The sequence below is a fragment of the Poromitra crassiceps genome (assembly GCF_964638095.1).
Source record: "Poromitra crassiceps genome assembly, chromosome: 7".
In the NCBI taxonomy this organism is placed as follows: Eukaryota; Metazoa; Chordata; class Actinopteri; order Beryciformes; family Melamphaidae; genus Poromitra; species Poromitra crassiceps.
In genome coordinates, this window is record NC_139628.1 from 42,459,581 (window position 1) to 42,480,479 (window position 20,899).

General features: G+C 43.9%; 1 protein-coding gene across 1 annotated transcript; it reads left to right on the forward strand.

The window, feature by feature from the left end:
- Positions 1-410: 410 nt before the first annotated feature.
- On the forward strand, positions 411-19,386 carry LOC310779616 (zona pellucida sperm-binding protein 3-like; the record flags this gene model as incomplete). Its single annotated transcript, XM_083640128.1, has 8 exons — positions 411-596; positions 952-1,079; positions 1,247-1,350; positions 2,048-2,225; positions 2,485-2,602; positions 3,035-3,126; positions 3,357-3,475; positions 19,193-19,386. 8 exons carry the CDS (start codon positions 411-413, stop codon positions 19,384-19,386), a joined length of 1,119 nt encoding a protein of 372 aa, XP_083496254.1.
- Between the last annotated feature and the right edge of the window lie 1,513 nt (positions 19,387-20,899).

Here is a 20,899-nt window from a genome sequence, read left to right on the forward strand (position 1 = left end):
TGTTCTGTAATGTGTATCCATTTGTCGTCAGTTGTTATTGCTATTGCTTGCTTGCTCCCTAAATATCATATCAGAAACTCGATTTATATCCCCCCAGACCCCAGTCGTAGTCACTGTTGGATTGTTATACTTCAGGTCGGATATACAATATCTCTGCCAGTACCTGAAGGGAGCATATATTCGTCAACTGCACGCGCGCACAACACACCTGTAAATGTGTTTACGCTAATGACTTTTAACGCTTTAACACGTTTCTTTTCTCAACAAAAATGGCGACGAAGTTAAAATACACGAATTCCCTCGTCTATTTAATGGTTTGGCAGTGTCTGCGCGGCGTTTCTTTTGCAAAGGGAAGTGCTTTACAAACTCTGGACGAGGTTGGACTTGTAGTAAAATGTGAAGAAGTCAAAATGAGGATAGCAGTGAAGCGAGAGTTTTTCGCAGAGCGGCGGATCCCGTTCACACACGAACATCTTCACCTGGGAGACAACTCAACACAGCAGCAGGGCTCCTGCAGACCCGTCAGAGAGGGACCCGTGTCTGACTCTGAAATGCTCATCTATGCTGGACTACAAGAATGTGGGACTGAGTCCAGAGTAAGTGATCAAATGAGAGTAAGGATATCCCGGTTAAAATTAGACCTGGCTAGTCACTGTGCACTTTCTGACACGTGACGTCACCTGCTGTAGACAAGACAAATTCATAACCGCATGAATGTATTGCCTAGAGTGTGTGTTTACATAAAGTCAGTATTTAATGTATCTATACACAACAGCGCCTCCCTCTGGTCCCTCTGACCACCTGAGCATGATCATCTGAGCTCTGCCTTTGCCATCAATCATAATCCAAAATGAGTAGCCATTGAAGTGCTGAGAACTTATGATTATTATTATTTTTCCCGTTCATTCATTAATGTATCCATGCTTTCATTGATACTTGTTAAATATCCAGGTTGACGGGGACTGGCTTGTCTATTCCAACCAGCTGGTCCTGTTTCCTGCGGTGATTCCCATCTCTACAGGAGGTCTGATAGTCAGAGGGGCAACCACTGTTGTACCTATTGAGTGCCATTATAAGAGGTGAGGTGGATGGATGCCACAGTAGTGTGTGACATCATCCTATGTGTACCTACAGATTAATCAGAACACAATCATTTGGCGCCGAGTTATTCAGGTAACTGGCTAGCAACTGTCTACCTCAGGTTACACCAAATGTAACCTGTGCCCTTCCCTCTATGGCGGTACAGAAAGCAGAGAGTGAGTGGGGAGCCTGTCACCCCGACCTGGCTGCCCATGACCTCCACTATCAGTGGCTTTGGCCTGCTGCACTTCTCCCTTCGCACCATGGCAGGTGAAACTACTATCTGACTGTAGCTACGCTCAGAGTTACCCTCAGGCTCTTTCTATGTTCGTCTCACTCAGGACTTCACGGTAGTAAGAGCCCTCTCATGGACCATGCGATTTTCGTTAGACAATCTGTGTTGGGCATTAAACTCACCTTATTTCTGCACTTTGAAGTCACAGGTAGGGTCGGGTGGGGCAAACTAATTATATCGGAAGCCTAGTGGCGGGGAAAAGTCAACGGTGGTGGTCTGTCTAAAATGCATTGCAGAATGTATGTAGAAGGCAAAATGATGCCAGTGCGCATGTGTCTGGACTCTGTTTCCAGGCAACTCGGTGATTCTCGTCAAACTTTGTCTTTAAAAAAAGAACCGCTCACTTTTCCCCGCAACTAGGCTTCCGATTTCCGATATAATTAGTTTGCACCACCCGACCCTACCTGTGACTTCAAAGTGCAGAAATAAGGTGAGTTTAATTCCCAACACAGATTGTCTAACGAAAATCGTATGGTCCATGAGAGGGCTCTTACTACCATGAAGTCCTGAGACGAACATAGAAAGATCCTGAGGGTAACGCTCAGAGATGTCCCTGACAGCACAACAGTAAAATGTGGCAATAGTGCTTGTACTTGGAATGCAGTGGAATCTGGGACTGAAAAAAAAAGAATAGAGAAATGAATATCTGCCTATGCCTATCGTTCTTTGTAGATGACTGGACCTCTCCACGTAGTTCATCGGTGTACCAGCAGGGGGAGGTGGTGTTTCTGGAGGCCAGCGTCGTTGCCCCTCTGCACCCTCCTCTCAGGATCTACGTTGACTCCTGTGTCGCTACACTGAAGCCTGACCGTCTCTCCTTGCCCAGCTACATGTTTATCACTAACCATGGGTCAGTCACATCCTTTCACTGACCCATGGTCAAATTTGAGTGAAAAGAAACTGATTTGTGGATTTTATACACAATTTAGTGGCTACTATACTCCAAAGTTTGTTTATGGCACAGTGACCTCATCCAAGATTTCAAATGTAAACTGAAATCTGTGCTTTAAACAAATCTATACCAAGTGGTGAGAGTGAGACACGCATCACGACTATGTTTCACGCAGTTCACTTGGATCATGCAAGTGAGTGTTGCTCCTCTGTTACAGGTGTCTTATGGACAGTGTAGTGCCAAAGTCACCCTCTACATTCCTCCCGAGGGAGCAAGATAACAGACTGCGCTTCAGCGTCCAAGCCTTCCACTTCAGCCAGGAGTCTGGAGACCAGGTAACTCGTCACTATCTGAAGGATTACCATTATTTGAATGATTGTCTTCATGAGCACAAACATGTTATTGGCAGTGTAACCTGCATGCTTAGTCCCCCGCAGCCTGGGGATTGAACTCGGAACCTCCGGCACGTTCTAGCAAGGAAGCTAAAACCCATTACCTCTAGCATCTGTCGCTAGAGCGTCTCTCTTAAGCTGTCAGGAGTGAGTTTTACTCACTGCACAGCACGACCGCTGGCTACCGTTAGAGTAGCATAATTTACTTATCCTATTGGATTTTTTTGTTTGTTTTTTGATTGTCAAGTACTTTTTGGGAATATGTGATATAAATAAAATTATCATTTGTTGGTATATAGTGCTATTGAGATATTGAAATTGGTCCCCAGAATCAAAATGTATTTAGTTAAAAATTGTCTTGCTTTCTTGTTGCAGATGTTCGTCAACTGTCACCTCAGGGCCACTCTTAAACAAAACCCACCTGACCGCCTCAACAAAGCCTGCTTCTTCCACAGCCCCACATTCAGGTTAGGCTGCCAAAGTGTTGGCAAATGAGGTGATCACCTTTTGGCCATAAGAAATAAATAATAAATAAATGAGAATTGGTTCTCAAGTATTTTTACCTGGTTAAATAAAGGTAAAAATAAATAAATAAACAAACTGATATCAAGCTTATTTCCTTAGCTGGATTGCATGTTGCAGTGCAGGCCATCACATCACAGCTGCAGTGTGCTAACAAGACATTTGTGTCATTCAGCTGGCGTGCCACAGAGGGAGACAGTGGTCTGTGCAAGTGCTGTGATTCTGCAGACTGCTTTAGACAGACTGGAGGGAAGACTGATGGGCTCACACCACCCATTACCCAACCAGAAACAGGTTACTCACCCCTTCAAAACCAATGCAACCTGCAAGATTGCGGAGGGTATTGTACTAGATGTGCTGATAGCAAATGATAGCATGGTCGTAGTAGCTTGTGTATGCAGTGATACATGACTTTTGCTGTATCATGATCATTTTAAATCAGATGTATGTATGTATATATGTATGTATGTGTAAGTATGTATTTGTATTTGTTTATTTATTTTACAGAAAAGGAGCATGAGGCAGACACAACAGTTGGGCCACTTCACACCCTTCCACTCTCCAATTGGACAGGCCACCTCTCATTCAATCCCTGAAGAGGCTTTTCCAACTGTACCTCAGGTGGGTACAGGGGGCATTCTGATAAAAGCCAAAACAATACAAGGAGATCATTTGTAAAATAACTCATTTTGGGGTTTTTGACAAGACTGGGCTATTACAGTTTTAATATGGGATCTAATCGTTTGAAGAATGAGCCGTACAGTAGCTGTGGCCTTAGCTTTATCGATTTCCACTTACCATTTAACCCAATTTATTAATCATCAATTTCCGTTCTCTTTGTGACATGAAGTCACCACAGATCCAATCTAAATTATATGTATACATATCTGAATCAGTTAGACCCCGGTGGTTACATCATGATATACTGTAAGCATGGGAACCTCGTTATCTAATTAGTCTTAACCATGAAGTCGATAGCCATGAAATGCCTACAAATGAAATTACCCACGAGGAATTTCCACAGGGTCCAGAGAATTTCAGTGGAACCTAAAATATACCAGACAACAATACCCCATTGTGAATAGAGAAGACAAGAAAAGAAGCACATTAGAATACACAGATATTGGTCTAAGCATGTTTGGGACAGCTACACTGCTTCATATGTGCTTTAAATCACCTTTCTGCACATGGAATGCTCATATTTTCCTACTAGTATGTTTCTAGTAACTAATGCTGTCTTGATACTGATACTAGATATTGTTTTTAATCTGTGCTTCTGAATAATTGCAGTACAAAGTGGCATAGAGATCTACAGCAAAGAACACACCTTTTCTCATGTCCCCTGAACTGAATTAGAACTAAATAGTCATAACAGCCAAATTGGATTGCATTGCATTATGCTTTTAGGCCTTATTGCATAACGATGATGCCCCTTGTGAGCTTGTGGTTTGAACAGCTGTGTGACTCCAGTAATGCTTACAGACATCTACCTGTAAGAGCTGCATGTTGAGGCAGTGCAGGGCCTCTTTTGGTGCAAGTGGTTTTGTTTGAGGACGTTGTAGTATTAAATGTTTGAGCTAGTAGGAGAAGCGTCAATGGAATTCCCATTGAAGTATGTGGGCGTTCCTTTCCCCCCCAACAATAGTCACAAATGGCCAGTGTTCCATTAGATTAGATGGTACTGTCAAGAATCCATGCCACTGCAATTTAATGGGCCATATGGGAACGTTAAGGCAGAGGTTCTCAAATGTTTTTCAGCCAAGGACCCCTTACAAGATAGAAAATATACCGGGGACCCCCTCATTCTGATTTGTGATTTTGGGCTAAGCTTAATTGTTTCCACGGTAACGTGCTTGACTTTTAATTTGATAGGTTTGTTATTAGAATGTAATCCATGAACCATTTTAGATTTAAAGCATAAACTATTTTCATTGAACAATGAAGATTTTGCAAAAAAAAAAAAAATTTTTTTTTTTTATTACATTACATTTACATTACATCATTTAGCAGACGCTTTTGTTTTGTCCAAAGCGACTTACAATATCACAATTTGTCAACAGTACAGAAAACCACTATGCAACACAATCAATGACAGCCAAGATATTTTGATAGACTAGCACCATGTAGGAAGTAGTTTGAGAAGGAATAAGTAACATGTAGCATTTTATTCTTTAATTAATTAATTATTATTATTATTATTTTTTTTTACCTGAAAACTTTTCGCGGACCCCCTGGCAAAGTGCCACGGACCCCTGGGGGTCCGCAGACCCCCATTTGAGAACCACTGCGTTAAGGGGTCAAAAGCTTGCATGATTAAGGCATCTATCTATAGAGATGTTTGAGTTTTGGACTTTAATTATTGCAACATCTTACTGTAAATTGGGTAGATATTGCACCCATTGATTGCACCTTATTCGTAGGGCTGGGCGATATGGTTGAAACCAGTATCACAATAATCATCCGGATCTTTCGCGATATATCAATATATATCACGATATGGTTCACGTGTGCAAAATCACGTTAAATAATCAAATTATTGTTCATCTCATTGAACCGGATGGTAATGCTGTGAGCTTTTTAAGTAAAATCTGCTTGTCATCAATTTAGACAGCAGAAATGTGTGTCACGACGACATTAAAATATCTTCATATCATCACAATATGATTCCACTGAAAGATGATAAATGATAATATTGAATTATTGAATATTGAATTATTGAATTGAGCCCACTCTACTCATTCGTATTGCAAAGTTTCATGTTTGTAGCACAAAAACTAAGCCACCCTTTAAAAACAACAACAAAAACAATATAAAGAGACACAGGAGACACATAACGTAGATTGCTCTTCAGGACTTGAACCCATTTATTCTCTTTCAGGTGGGGGTGGTGGTTATAGTATTATTCCCATTCAGGAGAGTCTGGCACTGAGGAGAGGTATTGTTAGCATATCATAGCAATAGCATAGCATAGCAATAGCAATCATGTCAGTTTGTTTGGTGCCAGAATTGAACAGCAGTGTTGAATAGAAGTGGGCTTTGTGAGATGACAGGTAGACGGTGTAGATCTGTCCAAGTAGCCGGTAGGTCCATCCATCCATTTTCTAGCCACTTATTTGGGTCAGGATCGTGATGGTGGAGCAACGCATCCGCCACCTGGATGATGCACAAATGGCAGAACGTTCACCACACATCAGCCTATCACGGTGGAGAGTTGAGGACTGAATGTGCCAATTAGATGTCGAGGGATGAGTAGGAAGGCGTGTGTGGGAATTTAGCCAGGGTACGAGGTTTACACCCCTACTCTTGTGATAAGTGCAGGTGGGATCTTAATGAGCAGAGAGAGTCAGAACCTGTTTAACATCACTCACAGTCCGTGTCTCTGCCCTGGAGCACTGGGGATGGGGATATTTGTATTCATTAGACCAGAGGGAAGAACACCTTCTACTGGTCCTATGGTCTCCTATCCAAAGACTAACCAGAGTGAGTCCTGCTTAGTTTCCCCAGCAAGCCAGCAATTTTTATTTTGGCCGCTTTTATCTGCTATCTCATTCTTTCAGTCACTCGCTCATTATTACCTGCAATTGTGAATACGAGCCGGCAATAGCTGAACTCCTCCACTTGGGGCATTTGCTCACCCCTCACCTGGATGGGACAACCCACCTTTTCCCACGGCACTGAGGGCATCATGATGTATATTCTGGTCAGGCAGGGAGGCAGTCAGACAGACAGACATTCATCAACGCTTCATGAGATGGCATCTAAAGGGCTTCTGTAGGCCACGCCAACTACCAAACACGATTCCCATTCTCTGCCCTTAATTTATCAACATCGTCATCCACACATTCTGCTGCCCTTCAAACTTTAAGAGGAAGAGAGCTGCAGCGCCGCCTGCCATTGGTCCATGATTGGCGAGCTGCGCTATAACTGGACAGGTGACCTGTCACTCACAGCCCAAAACATAGCCTGATTTATCGTCTTATTTTACCTCTAAATAAAGGTACAGGATGGACAAACCCCATCTTTATTTTCCACAATACACCAATGCATGCACATATGCATTATACACACACACACACACACACACACACACACACACACACACACACACACACACACACTTAGAGGTGCCCTGAAATTTGTCCTCTGCATTTTTCCCATCCTGGCTCATCCTCCTCCATGGTCAGGCCAGGGGCGGTGGACAGCTGTGGTCAGACGACGATCTTCTTGCATGTTTTTAGTGGGGGTCCATATTGATTTTATGTGGAGGGAACCCCAGGGGAGCACGGGGAGAACATGCAAACTCCACACAGAAAGGCCCTTTTCACGAGATAGCCCACCTGGCCACTAGCCACCTAAAGAATGCAGGTTTAAGAACTTCTGCATTGGCTTCATTTCTCCCTTCCACCAGGAGAAACTCCAACTGTGTGGCAGCCAGTCAGCCACCACTCACAACTCCTGAGTGGGAGAGAGACCACGCCATATCACAGCGTTTGGTTGCAGAAGCATCATTGGTTCCTCTCACACCAGCTCAGGCTCCTTCCCCACCAGGTTGCATTCCTATTCTGAGATCTGGTTCCCCTTTCCATGACCCCTAGGTCTGCTCCACCCCTGTGCTTTGTCTCACAGGCGTTGCATTCAAACCTCTTTCTCCTTGGTGGTGAGCCCACAACGCACTGTTTTTATGCCTCCGCCGGCGAAGCCAGGCCGAAGGCATTATGGATCCGGGTTGTCCGTCCGTACGTACGTACGGCCGGCCGTACGTACGTACGTCCGTACGGATGTTTGTTAACGCGATATCTGAGGAACGCCTTGACGGAATTTCATCAGATTCGCCTTAAACATTCACTTAGGCTCAAGGATGATCTGATTAGATTTTGGTGGTCAAAGGTCAAAGGTCAAGGTCACTGTGACCTCTCGAACGCCATTTTCAAGCTTGTTAACGCGATATCTGAGGAACGCCTTGACGGAATTTCATCAGATTCGCCTTAAACATTCACTTAGGCTCAAGGATGATCTGATTAGATTTTGGTGGTCAAAGGTCAAAGGTCAAGGTCACTGTGACCTCTCAAACGCCATTTTCAAGCTTGTTAACGCGATATCTGAGGAACGCCTTGACGGAATTTCTTCAGATTCGCCTTAAACATTCACTTAGGCTCAACGATGATCTGATTAGATTTTGGTGGTCAAAGGTCAAAGGTCAAGGTCACTGTGACCTCTCGAACGCCATTTTCAAGCTTGTTAACGCGATATCTGAGGAACGCCTGGACGGAATTTCATCAGATTCGCCTTAAACATTCACTTAGGCTCAAGGATGATCTGATTACATTTTGGTGGTCAAAGGTCAAAGGTCAAGGTCACTGTGACCTCTCGAACGCCATTTTCAAGCTTGTTAACGCGATATCTGAGGAACGCCTGGACGGAATTTCATCAGATTCGCCTTAAACATTCACTTAGGCTCAAGGATGATCTGATTAGATTTTGGTGGTCAAAGGTCAAAGGTCAAGGTCACTGTGACCTCTCGAACACCATTTTCAAGCTTGTTAACGCGATATCTGAGGAACGCCTGGACGGAATTTCATCAGATTCGCCTTAAACATTCACTTAGGCTCAAGGATGATCTGATTAGATTTTGGTGGTCAAAGGTCAAAGGTCAAGGTCACTGTGACCTCTCCAACGCCATTTTCAAGCTTGTTAACGCGATATCTGAGGAACGCCTGGACGGAATTTCATCACATTCACCTTAAACATTCAATTAGGCTCAAGGATGATCTGATTAGATTTTGGTGGTCAAAGGTCAAGGTCACTGTGACCTCTCAAACGCCATTTTCAAGCTTGTTAACGCGATATCTGAGGAACGCCTGGACGGAATTTCATCAGATTCGCCTTAAACATTCACTTAGGCTCAAGGATGAACTGATTCCATTTTGGTTATCAAAGGTCAAAGGTCAAGGTCACAGTGACCTAACAAATGCAATTTTCAAGCTCGGTAACGCCATATCTCAGTAACACCTTGACTAAATTTCTTCACATTTGGCTCAAATATCCAATTCTGCAAAGAAACGCCTTGATGCAATTTCTTCCAATTTGGCTCCAACATCCACTTGGACTCAAGAATGAACTAATGGCGGAGGCATAAGTCCGCGTTGCGGTCGTTCTAGTTTCAGGTTGTACCCTGTCAAGCTACAGGGGTCATCTGGCCACCAGGTGCTTGTACCCTGTTCATCTGGCCACCAGGTGCTTGTACCCTGTTCATCTGGCCACCAGGTGCTTGTACCCTGTTCATCTGGCCACCAGGTGCTTGTACCCTGTTCATCTGGCCACCAGGTGCTTGTACCCTGTTCATCTGGCCACCAGGTGCTTGTACCCTGTTCATCTGGCCACCAGGTGCTTGTACCCTGTTCATCTGGCCACCAGGTGCTTGTACTCTGTTCATCTGGCCACCAGGTGCTTGTACCCTGTTCATCTGGCCACCAGGTGCTTGTACCCTGTTCATCTAGCCACCAGGTGCTTGTACTCTGTTCATCTAACCACCAGGTGCTTGTACTCTGTTCATCTAGCCACCAGGTGCTTGTACCCTGTTCATCTAGCCACCAGGTGCTTGTACCCTGTCAAGCTACATGGGTCATCTGGCCACCAGGTGCTTGCCATCAAGCAGCACGCTTTTCTTTTGGATAGAACTGTGAACAGAGAAAGGGGAGGGGAATCAGAGAAAGGCACAGGGAAGATGTTTTACAAAATATTTTTATTTTTACTGTAAATTTCAAAGTACACACATACATGACTAATCAGATTAGTTCCCTTTATCAAACAAATTCCCAAATGTCTACAGTATGTTGCTAATTGATTGTCTGTATGAAACTCATAAACCCTATGTGACAGACATTTCTTTGTAATATACAGTATATATGTACAACACAGACTTATATTAAAGCGTGAGTTGGATAATAAAACTTGCAGGGTAAAAAGTCTAGGTCTTACAGCCAGGGCAGCCAAGTCAGTAAAATAGCACGCAGGACAGCCAGGAGAGTAGAGTAGTGTGGGGTGGAGGTGAGAGGCCCACTGGATAAGAGAAGGTGTGAGTCCCTCGCCACCATGCCAGAAATACACCACACCAGGCAGCTTGGCAGCAGGGAGAGAATACCACAGAAGAAGGCAAAAGATGGCTGAAAGGGCAAGGGAATAGCTCCGGGGGCAGCTGGGGCACAGGGAAGCTAAAAAAAGAAAGAAAAAGAATTAGCTAGATGCCTGGATGAGAGAGAGGGAGAACAATAAGAGCGAAGATGGTAGTATTGACGTAGGAGTAGGTTACTGTAGGTAGTAACTAAAGCAAGTATCTTTTTTTCTTTTTGTGGTGTTGTTAGGAACGCCAAAGGATGTCAAGTTCAAGGCAAGGGGATGAGTGGATTAAAGTGATCACTGAAAGACTCAGACTAGAGGGAGCAGCAACTTGGTTAAATGTATGGTTTGTGGCTAAAACCGCTCCGGAGTTGAACATGTGCTCTCTCACTTGTAAGACGGGGTTAGAGGTTCGCCAATCCCACCCCTTCACCCTTAGGCGCCAGAGACGTACTTCAACATGAGACAGTCGTTATCCTCAATGACGTGTATAGGCCGCGCAGCGTCCGAGCCTAGGCATCGAGTATGTGGGCGATGTTTCAAGTTCTGTGTACGGCTACAGCTATGCCGTTTTAGGTGAGATTGGGCTGAAACTTTCAGGGTGTGTAAAGGGCACCCGTGCGGGTGACCTGATGGAGCCAGATTTTAGCTAATGATGTCATGTCATCAGTGATGTCATCAGTGATGATGTCATCAGGGATGATGTCAAAAGTGATGTCATAAGGGCGCGCGCGCACACACACACACACACACACACACAAAGAGGCATTGTGACAAGACTGATCAGTGATGTCATAGGGGGGCGCATACACACACACACTGATGATGTCATCAGTGATATAATGGGTCACACAGACACACACAAGGAGGCATTGTGACATCACTGATGCAATAACATTTAGTGAGCAACACACACACACGCGCGCGCGCGTGCCCCCTTAGAGACTCTGTGGAGTGCGTCATCATTCAGAAACCACGCCCAAAACGGAGGGAAACAAAAACTCCCCTTCCCCCCCAATCCTGGCGTTCTCCTATGTCACGTGTTGCACACAAAGATCATATCTACGGAAGATGAACACTCCAACTTCCTTGACAGCTAGATCCACATTTTTCTTCTCGCCCATTCTCAATGGCTTCCTTGTTTTTCTCGGGACTACAAAAAAACTTTAATTTGCGTTTTTTTTACATTTGTTGTCTCCGCAGCCCACCACACAACAGCTTTTAGCTATGTTTAATTCAAGGAAAATGAATGGTGTTTGGAAGTCAATGGATAGCTTTCCCGCCATGATGGGCATGGCCTATTTCATGCAGTGTCTCTATCCACCTTATTTTTGAATGCCCCACTGTAAAAAAGAATCGTGGGTACAAGGTCCGGTTTAACGTGACTCATTGTTGCCGCTTGCCATTTCCTTTGTTATACTCTGGCTGCAGACCCGAATTATAAACCGGAAGCTGGAGTCCGTTATAAAAGTTATAAATATAGTCACGTTATAAACAACTAACCAACGCTGGAGGTCCGTATGGAAACTCGAAATGTGTGTTACTCGAAATGGTTAAAAGTTAAATCAATTTGGTGGCGTTTTACTGCCATGTAACATAGCTAGCTAGCCGCTAACATTAGCCACAGTTAGTAGCCGACTACCCACAATGCATTACGTTATCCCAGCACCCGAACGACACGGCTGTAGAGCAGAATGGCTCTGCTGTAAAAGGGTAAAATCCTCATAGACGTTTTTTTTGTCGGGGGCTGGGGGGTTATCTAAATTGGTTACACCGGAAATAGAACCCATAGTTAACGTAAGGCAAAATGGCCGCCAAAAATAAGGTGGATAGGCAATAGGCGAGGCCGAGCTACGGGCGAGGCCACACGGCGGCCGAGCCTAGGCATCGAGCGCACGTAGTATTCTACATTTCCGTGGATTCCACAAAGGTGCAATGGTGACATTTTATTCTGGCGACTGGGCTGCATATTCACAGCAGTAAAATAGGCCATGAACTGCCTTGCTCAAGGTCAATGTAACAGTTGTTAAACAAGAGAGGAGGATTGAATGGAAGAATGCTTCTATTCAACCTTCCAGTAACAAGCTAATGTTTCTAACCATTATTCATTCTCTACCGCCACCCCCCCATGATGCATGGTGCTTTTCTTCACCGTTTCCCCTCAACGCAAACTGCAATGACGAGGTTCCTGTCCTGGAATTTGCTCCCCTCCACGTGCAGAGGACCACAGGTGACACAGGCGCAGTAGCAGTGTCACGTGACGACCGCTGGTCGTCACGGGGCCACAAAGCCTCGCCGGTCCAACAAAGTGATCAAATTATCCTCTTCACTGGGGACGCCTGTGAGCTCTGAAACAATAACTTCCGACCTCGCCAGCGGCTACTGCCTTGGCTCCTGGGTCCCTCGTAGTCAGTTCCCCCCTATTCTTTTATGTCAGCTTCCTGTCTTGTGTCGCGCCAGAGGAGGAGACCTCGCTGGCTGTGATCCCAAAAACACACACACACACACACACACACACACACAAAGAACACACATTCTCTACCGTAACAGCCGTGCACTTTCACTGCCCTCTATTTACTATGATGTGAACTCTCCCTCCCTTTGTTGTTTGCATCACTGACTCCTGGCTGTCTTTGTTTATTAATCACGGGGGGGGGGGGGGGGCACAGCGAGAGTCTTTGGGTTCATCCTCGACTTTATATCACCCCTCCCCTTTTAAATGGTACTGAATCCAATGACTGCATCCCATTCCAACCAAGGAGTCAGTGTGACGGGACATTCCTGTCCCCGCACCCCCCTCACCTCCCACCCTAAGCCCCTGTCCTCCTAGTCGCTATGCATGGCTCTCAGCACGTACCTTGTGTCCCTCTCCTCTCTCTCTCTCTCTCTCTCATGTTGCCTCAGACATAAGCAAACAGCCCTGGGCCTTTCAGCAAACACTGCAACAATGTGTCAACATTGGCGTCAGCTTAGCACTGCAGTGACCATGTAGAGTTGGAGCTGACTGATATATACTGTACAGTATGAGTATAGTGTATACATTTATTAGAGAATGTCTAGAGAATTGCATTCGGTGACACATAGAATGTCCAAGGCATTCATTAATAACACCTGATGAATATGGCAGGGAACTGAGAAATCGGGAGGTATTGCATTATCAACATACCCCAACATACCCCCAATAAAATTAGAGAAGCCACTATATTTTGGCATCAGATTGTTGGCAACAAATGTTTGAGAAATAACCATTTATGCAAAGCCTTGGGTTTAGTGTGTTATTACAACAAGGCATCCTGATCAGTAAGTTTGTGTTGAATTGACCTAGAATTATGTTGAGTTTTAATATTTTATTTTAAATTTTTTATAGAACAATATCCGAACAAGACAAACAGGCTCAGACACCGGAAAAGAAAGGAAGAAAAACATACATCGTTGACATCGTTGCTGCATAAGGTGCTTATGTGTTTATAAGAGATTGTGTGCCTGGGATCCCGCGCAAGGGGTCCAGCCGGGCAAGCCATCCGTCACCCCCAACCTCAGTCACTTATCATTCTTAACCTCGTCAGAGTAGGCCAAAAATGGGTCCCAGATATTTGATGGTATAAAATATGATTAAATGTGAAATAGTGTTGGCAGTGATTAAAGGAACACTCCGCCGATTTTCAACCAGCTTTGTATCATTGCAAAATCAGTAGTATATCAGAAAACTGTCAACAGTTTTGCAGACATTAATTTAGTTGGTGCACAAATGGCATCACTGGTCTACAACTTCACTCGAATTAACTCGCAATAACTGTCAAACTAAATGAAGGCCTGCAAAACTGTTTACAGTTTTCTGATATACTACAGATTTTTTTTAATGATACAAAGCTGGTTGAAAAGCGGCAGTGTGTTCCTTTAATTTGTAAATCAAGAGGTTCCGGAACACACAGAGCTCAACAGTCAGGTGACTTTTCGTTTCGTGACGAAGTTCCCCATTCATTTTCTCCATAGACATTCAGAAAAATCCTTAGATAACTGTCGGTTTGAGCAAGAACAAAAGAATAACAACCAGATTTTTATTTTATTTCTCAAACTGCTCAAACTGAATGTTTTATGGTCACTCACGATTCAGTAGGTCACAGGGTGGCTTGGTTCGAGCCTTAAAACTCGTTATAAGGATTTTTCTAAATGTCTATGGAGAAAATGAATGGGGAACTTCCGCGGAAATGACGTCACGAAAGTCACGTGACTGTTGAGCTCTATTCATAGCTTTCAAGGGGCGTTACGTGCTGCCGGGAACGCCCACCTGGCGGTCAAAAAAAACACTTGTTCATTCCGTTGCCTGCGAGTCGACTCACGCTGTTTGGCTTTTTTTTCTACCATCAAAGTACACACGTCTTTGCTCTTTGCGACCAACATTTCATCAAAGGTAAGCTCAAGTAACGTTAACGGGGTGTTAATCATTATTGTAACGTTACTTGAGCTTACCTTTGATGAAATGTTGGCCGCAAAGAGCAAAGACGTGTGTACTTTGATGGTAGGAAAAAAAGCAATTTTTTTTGCCCTCCCCAGCGACTGAACCACGTCGCACAAATCCACAACCTCCTCCTTTCTTTCTCCGACGGGATTCTGTAAAACACAAGCCAGGCATGTCTCCTCGTCGGTTTAGTGCAACCGATAGCACAACAGGTAGGCTATCCGGCACTTTGGCTGAACAAACAGCGTGAGTCGACTCGCAGGCAACGGAATGAACAAGTTTTTTTTTGACCGCCAGGTGGGCGTTCCCGGCAGCACGTAACGCCCCTTGAAAGCTATGAATAGGGTGCTGATGATGCCACTATATACTGACTAGTGAGTACCACAAGCAGATTATAAATCCATATAGGAATGTTATAGGAACATTATAGTGATATAGCTCATAACTATTGGAGATAGGGCTTTGGAGAAAAAGTCACAGAATACATAAACAAAAGATCCACAGTGCCTGGAGCACATTGGACGCCTAGGTGCTAGCTAAGCTATTACAACTAAACAAAACTGTCATCACAAACAAAGCATTATTTTACATTTAATCAGAGCATTCACAATCATTAAACTAGAGGCCATCCTGTGATGGGATCACAGGGATGCTTGCACAGTTTTGACGCTATAGAGCTGAACACACTCGTGACATCTGTTGCCCCGGAAGTGAGTTTTGCATTCATTTTCTCCTACTGAATCCTGAGAGTGACCATAAAACATTTCAGTTGGAGCAAAAACAAAAAATAACGGGGGTGGGGGGGAATTGTTTTTCCGATTTCCCCCGCCCCGTCTTTATTTTTGCTCCAACTGAAATGTTAGTCGCGGTCACAGTCTGTGTTTATAGAGAATTTTACAATGGCTTCGAACGCAGCTCAGCCAATCAGAATCAAGGACCGGAGCTATCTCTTTTATAATATAAAATGTATTCTGCCTATTCATCCCTCTTCTAATTGCTATGACATTTCTGCCATTGACCTGCCATCATATCTTGAATGGGCTACACAGAAACCCATTTGTGTCAATGAATGTCACTTTCATGTATGTATGCATTCACATTTCATAGGCTCATGTCCACTATATGATATAGGCTACTTCCAATTTTCCATTTGAACCATTTTTTGTGTGATTAAAGCTTTTATTTGCTTTTTGATGTTTAAACATTTACAATAGTCACCTTTACCAAGCAAAATGGAAGAAAAACAAAAAAAGTGGGGGGAAGACGGACAAAAAACAAACAAAAAAGGGTGAAAAGAAAACAAGAGGTGCACATTCTTACATCATAATACCAATGTTACATTAATAATACATTGCTACAATACATAGAGATCGGCCTGTTTAGAGTGTGTGATTATTGCCATTAGGGAAACACGATAATATCAGTACCTCATCGGTCAACAGTCTTCAGAATAAAATATCAGCACTGATATTAGTAATCATCTCTACTCATCATAATCATCTCTACTCATCATTTCCAAATATTTCCAAGTAAGGCCCCCAGATCTTCCTGAAAACGTTTAGGGGTGTTGTTAACTCTATGGATAAGCTGCTCAAAAGAGGCTATCCTAGCTGGTTCATCTCTCCACTCTTTAAATGCAATTTTCTCTTTTGATTTCCAGTGCCTTAGTACTTAAAAACCAGTGGTTTTTCAAATTCACTGGCCCAAACACTGAAACTACTGGCCCATTAGTGAATCAGTGCTTTTTGCTGCTGCCACTTTGATTTTTGAAGAAAAGAGAGGAAAAAAGAAGAAAAAAAGCATTAGGCCCTGCCTGTCACTCAGTGAAGCTGATCTTTAACACTCTTATCCTGTCATCTTCTATCTCCTCTTCTCTCTCTTATCTTCCTTTCTAGCGGAATCGTTGTTCCTGGCATGTGGCCAGATGACGGAGGCTTAGGAAACATCTGAAAGAGCGCTGATTGCAGTGACGTTGCTTGTCTGTATCCAGCCACCATTCATGCAGTCACAGAATGTGAATGTTGACGTCGCTACGTAATTAGTCAAAACCACCATGAGGCATTCTGCATGCTTGCTTGCAAAGAGGGAAGCCTTTTCTGACAATGTAATCATTCCGTCAATCATTTCACAACAAAAATGATCAAATATAGGCAATTTTTAGCGGCCAAACGGTCGAACTAAAAATCAATATTTGCTAGCACAAAAAACGTTGCCACCGGGTAAATGGCAATGTCAAGCCCTGTACTGTACAAACTAAACTTCAGTATCAGTCTCTTCAAGTATTTGCTCTACTATATAAGCCTATGTCACTTAGCATTGCATGCTGGCACCTGATAATGCACATTCAAACACACCATTACTTCCTGTCTTCCACCCCCCCCCCCCCCTTCACGAGACACAGTGGTGACTTCCAGGAAATGTCAGTACCGGTACTGTATATATCCTTTGCACTGTCCCCAAAGGGCAGGGTTAGTTCAAGTACACCTAATGGAGTTGCTTGACATATTTTTCCACAACCCACACACCACCCATAGATTGTCCTTACTGGATACTCATTTTCAGATGTATTACATACTGTAATATTTGATCCTAGTTCATTTAATATCAATATTTTATCTAATGATAATTAACCACATCCACAAGGATAATGAAATAAATCTTGTGCACTGAATAATTAATGCCATTTTCAGAATGTAGGATTAACGGTCTCCTATGGAATAACTCGTCTTTCCTAGGCCTATTTGTTTCATTGTATCACAAGGAAGCCATATCAAGAGGAAACTATTCTAGGAATGCCGTCTGCTACCATGTTGGCTGAACTCCAGCCCTCTCGCTGAACTTGAACGGTTTCCTTGAAAGGGTCTCTGCATCTTCCTGTGGCCCGCATTCTGTTTAGATGATGCCCCAGATATGTGTTGTCACTGTACATACCCAGGTTGGGGTCAGTCTCATTTGGAGTTTATTGAAATGTCACTATACAGGAATTATAGCATTTAACAATATGTGGTGGGGTTTTATAGTATTTGCAATTAATTACCAATTATTTCCTGGACTGGAATTGCTACCCATTATTTCAACACGGGCATTGGCAATGGATGCATGTTTATTCTTGTTAAAAATCTGCCTTCAGCATGATGCGTTATCTTTGGTTTTTATATTGTATGCTTGAGTAATTCTTCCCTAGAAAGCAGCTGATCTGTAAACATGATTATTCTGCAAACATTTGACTTCCATTTAGTGCCAAGCATCACATGTCTCCTGGTTAAGATTGTAGATAGTCTCGTTGGCCAGCCTCCTCTCCCTTCCGTCTGAGGAGTCTGGCGCCGCAGGTCTTCATAGCTGGGATAAACCCTCCCCTGCTCTACAGCTGCTCTCCCATTGGAGCAACTGTTTCGGGGGCAGCCGGATGTCCGCTCCCGGCTTATTACAAGCTCTGTCATTGGCTCCGACCATGTCAATCAGACATGGGCAGCTTCCGCTCCCTCCTCCCTGTGTGTCGCTGTAAATAGTGCCCTGCCGCCGCAGTGAAAACAACAACGCTAACTAGCTAGCAAGCTAACGGCAGAAACCTACACGCTAGCTCGTTTCCACACACACTGAAAACGGCAAATTGGATTGTTGGAAACTATTTTCCAAGGGCACTGCCGTTAAGCGCCGCCCTTCGCAATCCCACTATAGAGAGCTGCGGTGCCAGACTCCTCAGACGGAAGGGAGAGGAGGCTGGCCAGCGAGACTAGATTGTAGATGAATTGATGAAATCAATATTTTTGTTATTGTTTGATTGATTGCTGTTTTATTCCTTTGCGGCCATATGTTATCCAGGTTTTCCACAGGTCTTTGAAATGATTGAAAGTTTGTGAATTTGAGGGAAAAAATCAATGCCTTGAAAGTTTTTGAAAATAGACATAAATAGACCTGACTCAGGTTGAACAAGCACTTTTAATGTCTCAGGTCACCTATGTCTGAAAGTGCTTGAATTTATATATTTTGTGCAAGAATATAAATTGAGAGGTTTTTTCACTTAACGTGTAACAGCACAGTTTGCTGTTACACGTTCACACATGTTACGTGTTCACACATGCAAGCGTCCCTCTCTTTCAAGGGTGTCGTCTGTGAGCATCTGTGTTGTAACTGTAATTATCCTTGGTCTGTGTCTCAAACTATGCCTTTTTGGGTCCTTTGATACATCAACCATTCCATCCTCCATATGCCTTCAGCACTCCCTTGGCTTATCTGACATCTCTCTGTCAGACATCAATACATCTCTATAAACAACTGCCAGTCCTCCACCGTCCCAGTCACTCATGGTGTCCCCCAGGGTTCAGTGCTTGGTCTCCCCCCCCTTCATCCTATACATCCTTCCCTTCAGACAAATCCTCCACCACCATGGCCTCCATTTCCACAAATCTACATCTCTTCCAATACCATCATCTCAGACACCCACTCCACCTGTCAACTGTACATTTCCTCCAAGACCATCACCTCAGCCACCTACTCCACCCTCACCACCTGTCAACTCTACATATCCAAGACCATCACCTCAGCCACCCACTCCACCCTCACCACCAACTCTACATCTCCTCCAAGACCATCACCTCAGCCACCCACTCCACCCTCACCACCTGCCTGACACCCAACTCTACATCTCCTCCAAGACCGTCACCTCAGCCACCCTCACCACCAACTCTACATCTCTTCCAAGACCATCACCTCACCCACCCACTCCACCCTCACCACCTGCCTGACACCCAACTCTACATTTCCTCCAAGACAATCACCTCAGCCACCCTCACCACCTGCCTTGCCCATATACAATCATGGATGCAACTAGGGGTGTAACAATACGCTTATTCATACCAAAGTGTTAGGTACAAGGCTTTAATAATAAATAATAATCATTTTATTTGTAGTGCGCTCTTCATTCAGAAAGAATCTGAGTGCTACAAAGTTAAAAAATTTAGGTTCAATACGCATTGCAAACCATCTTAAAAAACATTGTCATAAATTGAAAATTTAAACTAGACTGAAAATAATAAAATAAATGAATTAATATATTTAAAATCAATCAATTTCTCTGGCATTTCAACTTTTTTGCTGTTTCGAAAACGTACCAAACCGTGACACCACTGTGTCGTATTGGACCGAACCGTAAATTTTGTGAACCATTACACTCCTAGATGCAACAAATTTTTCTCCAACTCAACTGCAATAAATGAGATAGGCCTACTCATCGCCCCAAACTCCCTCACCAGTCACCGCTCCATCCACACCTTCTCACTCAACATTGACAGCTGCATCGTCACCCCCTCCACCCAGGTCCACAACCTCGGAATCATCCTTGACCCCACCCTTTCATTCCTACCTGATGTCATCCACATCACCAAAGCTGCCTTCTTTCACCTCAAGAACATTGCCCTCCTCTGGCCTACCCTGTCCCTTTCTGCTGCCGAGACACTCATCCATGCCCTCATAACTTCCAGACTCGACTACTGCAATAACATCCTCTATGGCTCACCCAACAAAATCCTCAATAAAAATATGTCCAGAACTCACTGCCCGCCTGCTCACCTCCACCCGCCGCCGAGATCACATCACCCCTGTCCTTTACAACCTCCCCTGACTCCTGGTTAAATACAGGATCGACTTCAAAATACTACTCACCACCTACAAAGCCTTAACTAACCTGGCCCCTCCTCACCTCTCCGATCTCCTCCCCTGCCACACCCCTACCCATTGCCTCAGGTATGCTGACACAAACAGTCTGAAGACCCCCAGGACCAAGCTCCGGACCATTCAAACAGGCCCTCAAAACCCACCTCTTCAAACTCGCTTTCACCTGCTAACATCCTTCCCTCTCTTTCCCTTCCCTCCATCGCATGACCCCTCCAGTTTTAAACTACCAACTTTTCTTGTTTTATTTTTACTATAATGAATGTACCTATTAAATGACTTTACTGTGTGTAAAGCATCTTAGAAAAGCACTATATAACATTATTATTGTTGTTAACACAGCGACACAACATATATTGTCAACTAAAATGATCTGACCTGAAAAGTAAAACTGACACTTTGTTGTCATGAATGAGTGCAGCGGTGGAGATGTTCAGGTGCAGCTTTATGACCCTGGGTGCTTTGATCCAGAT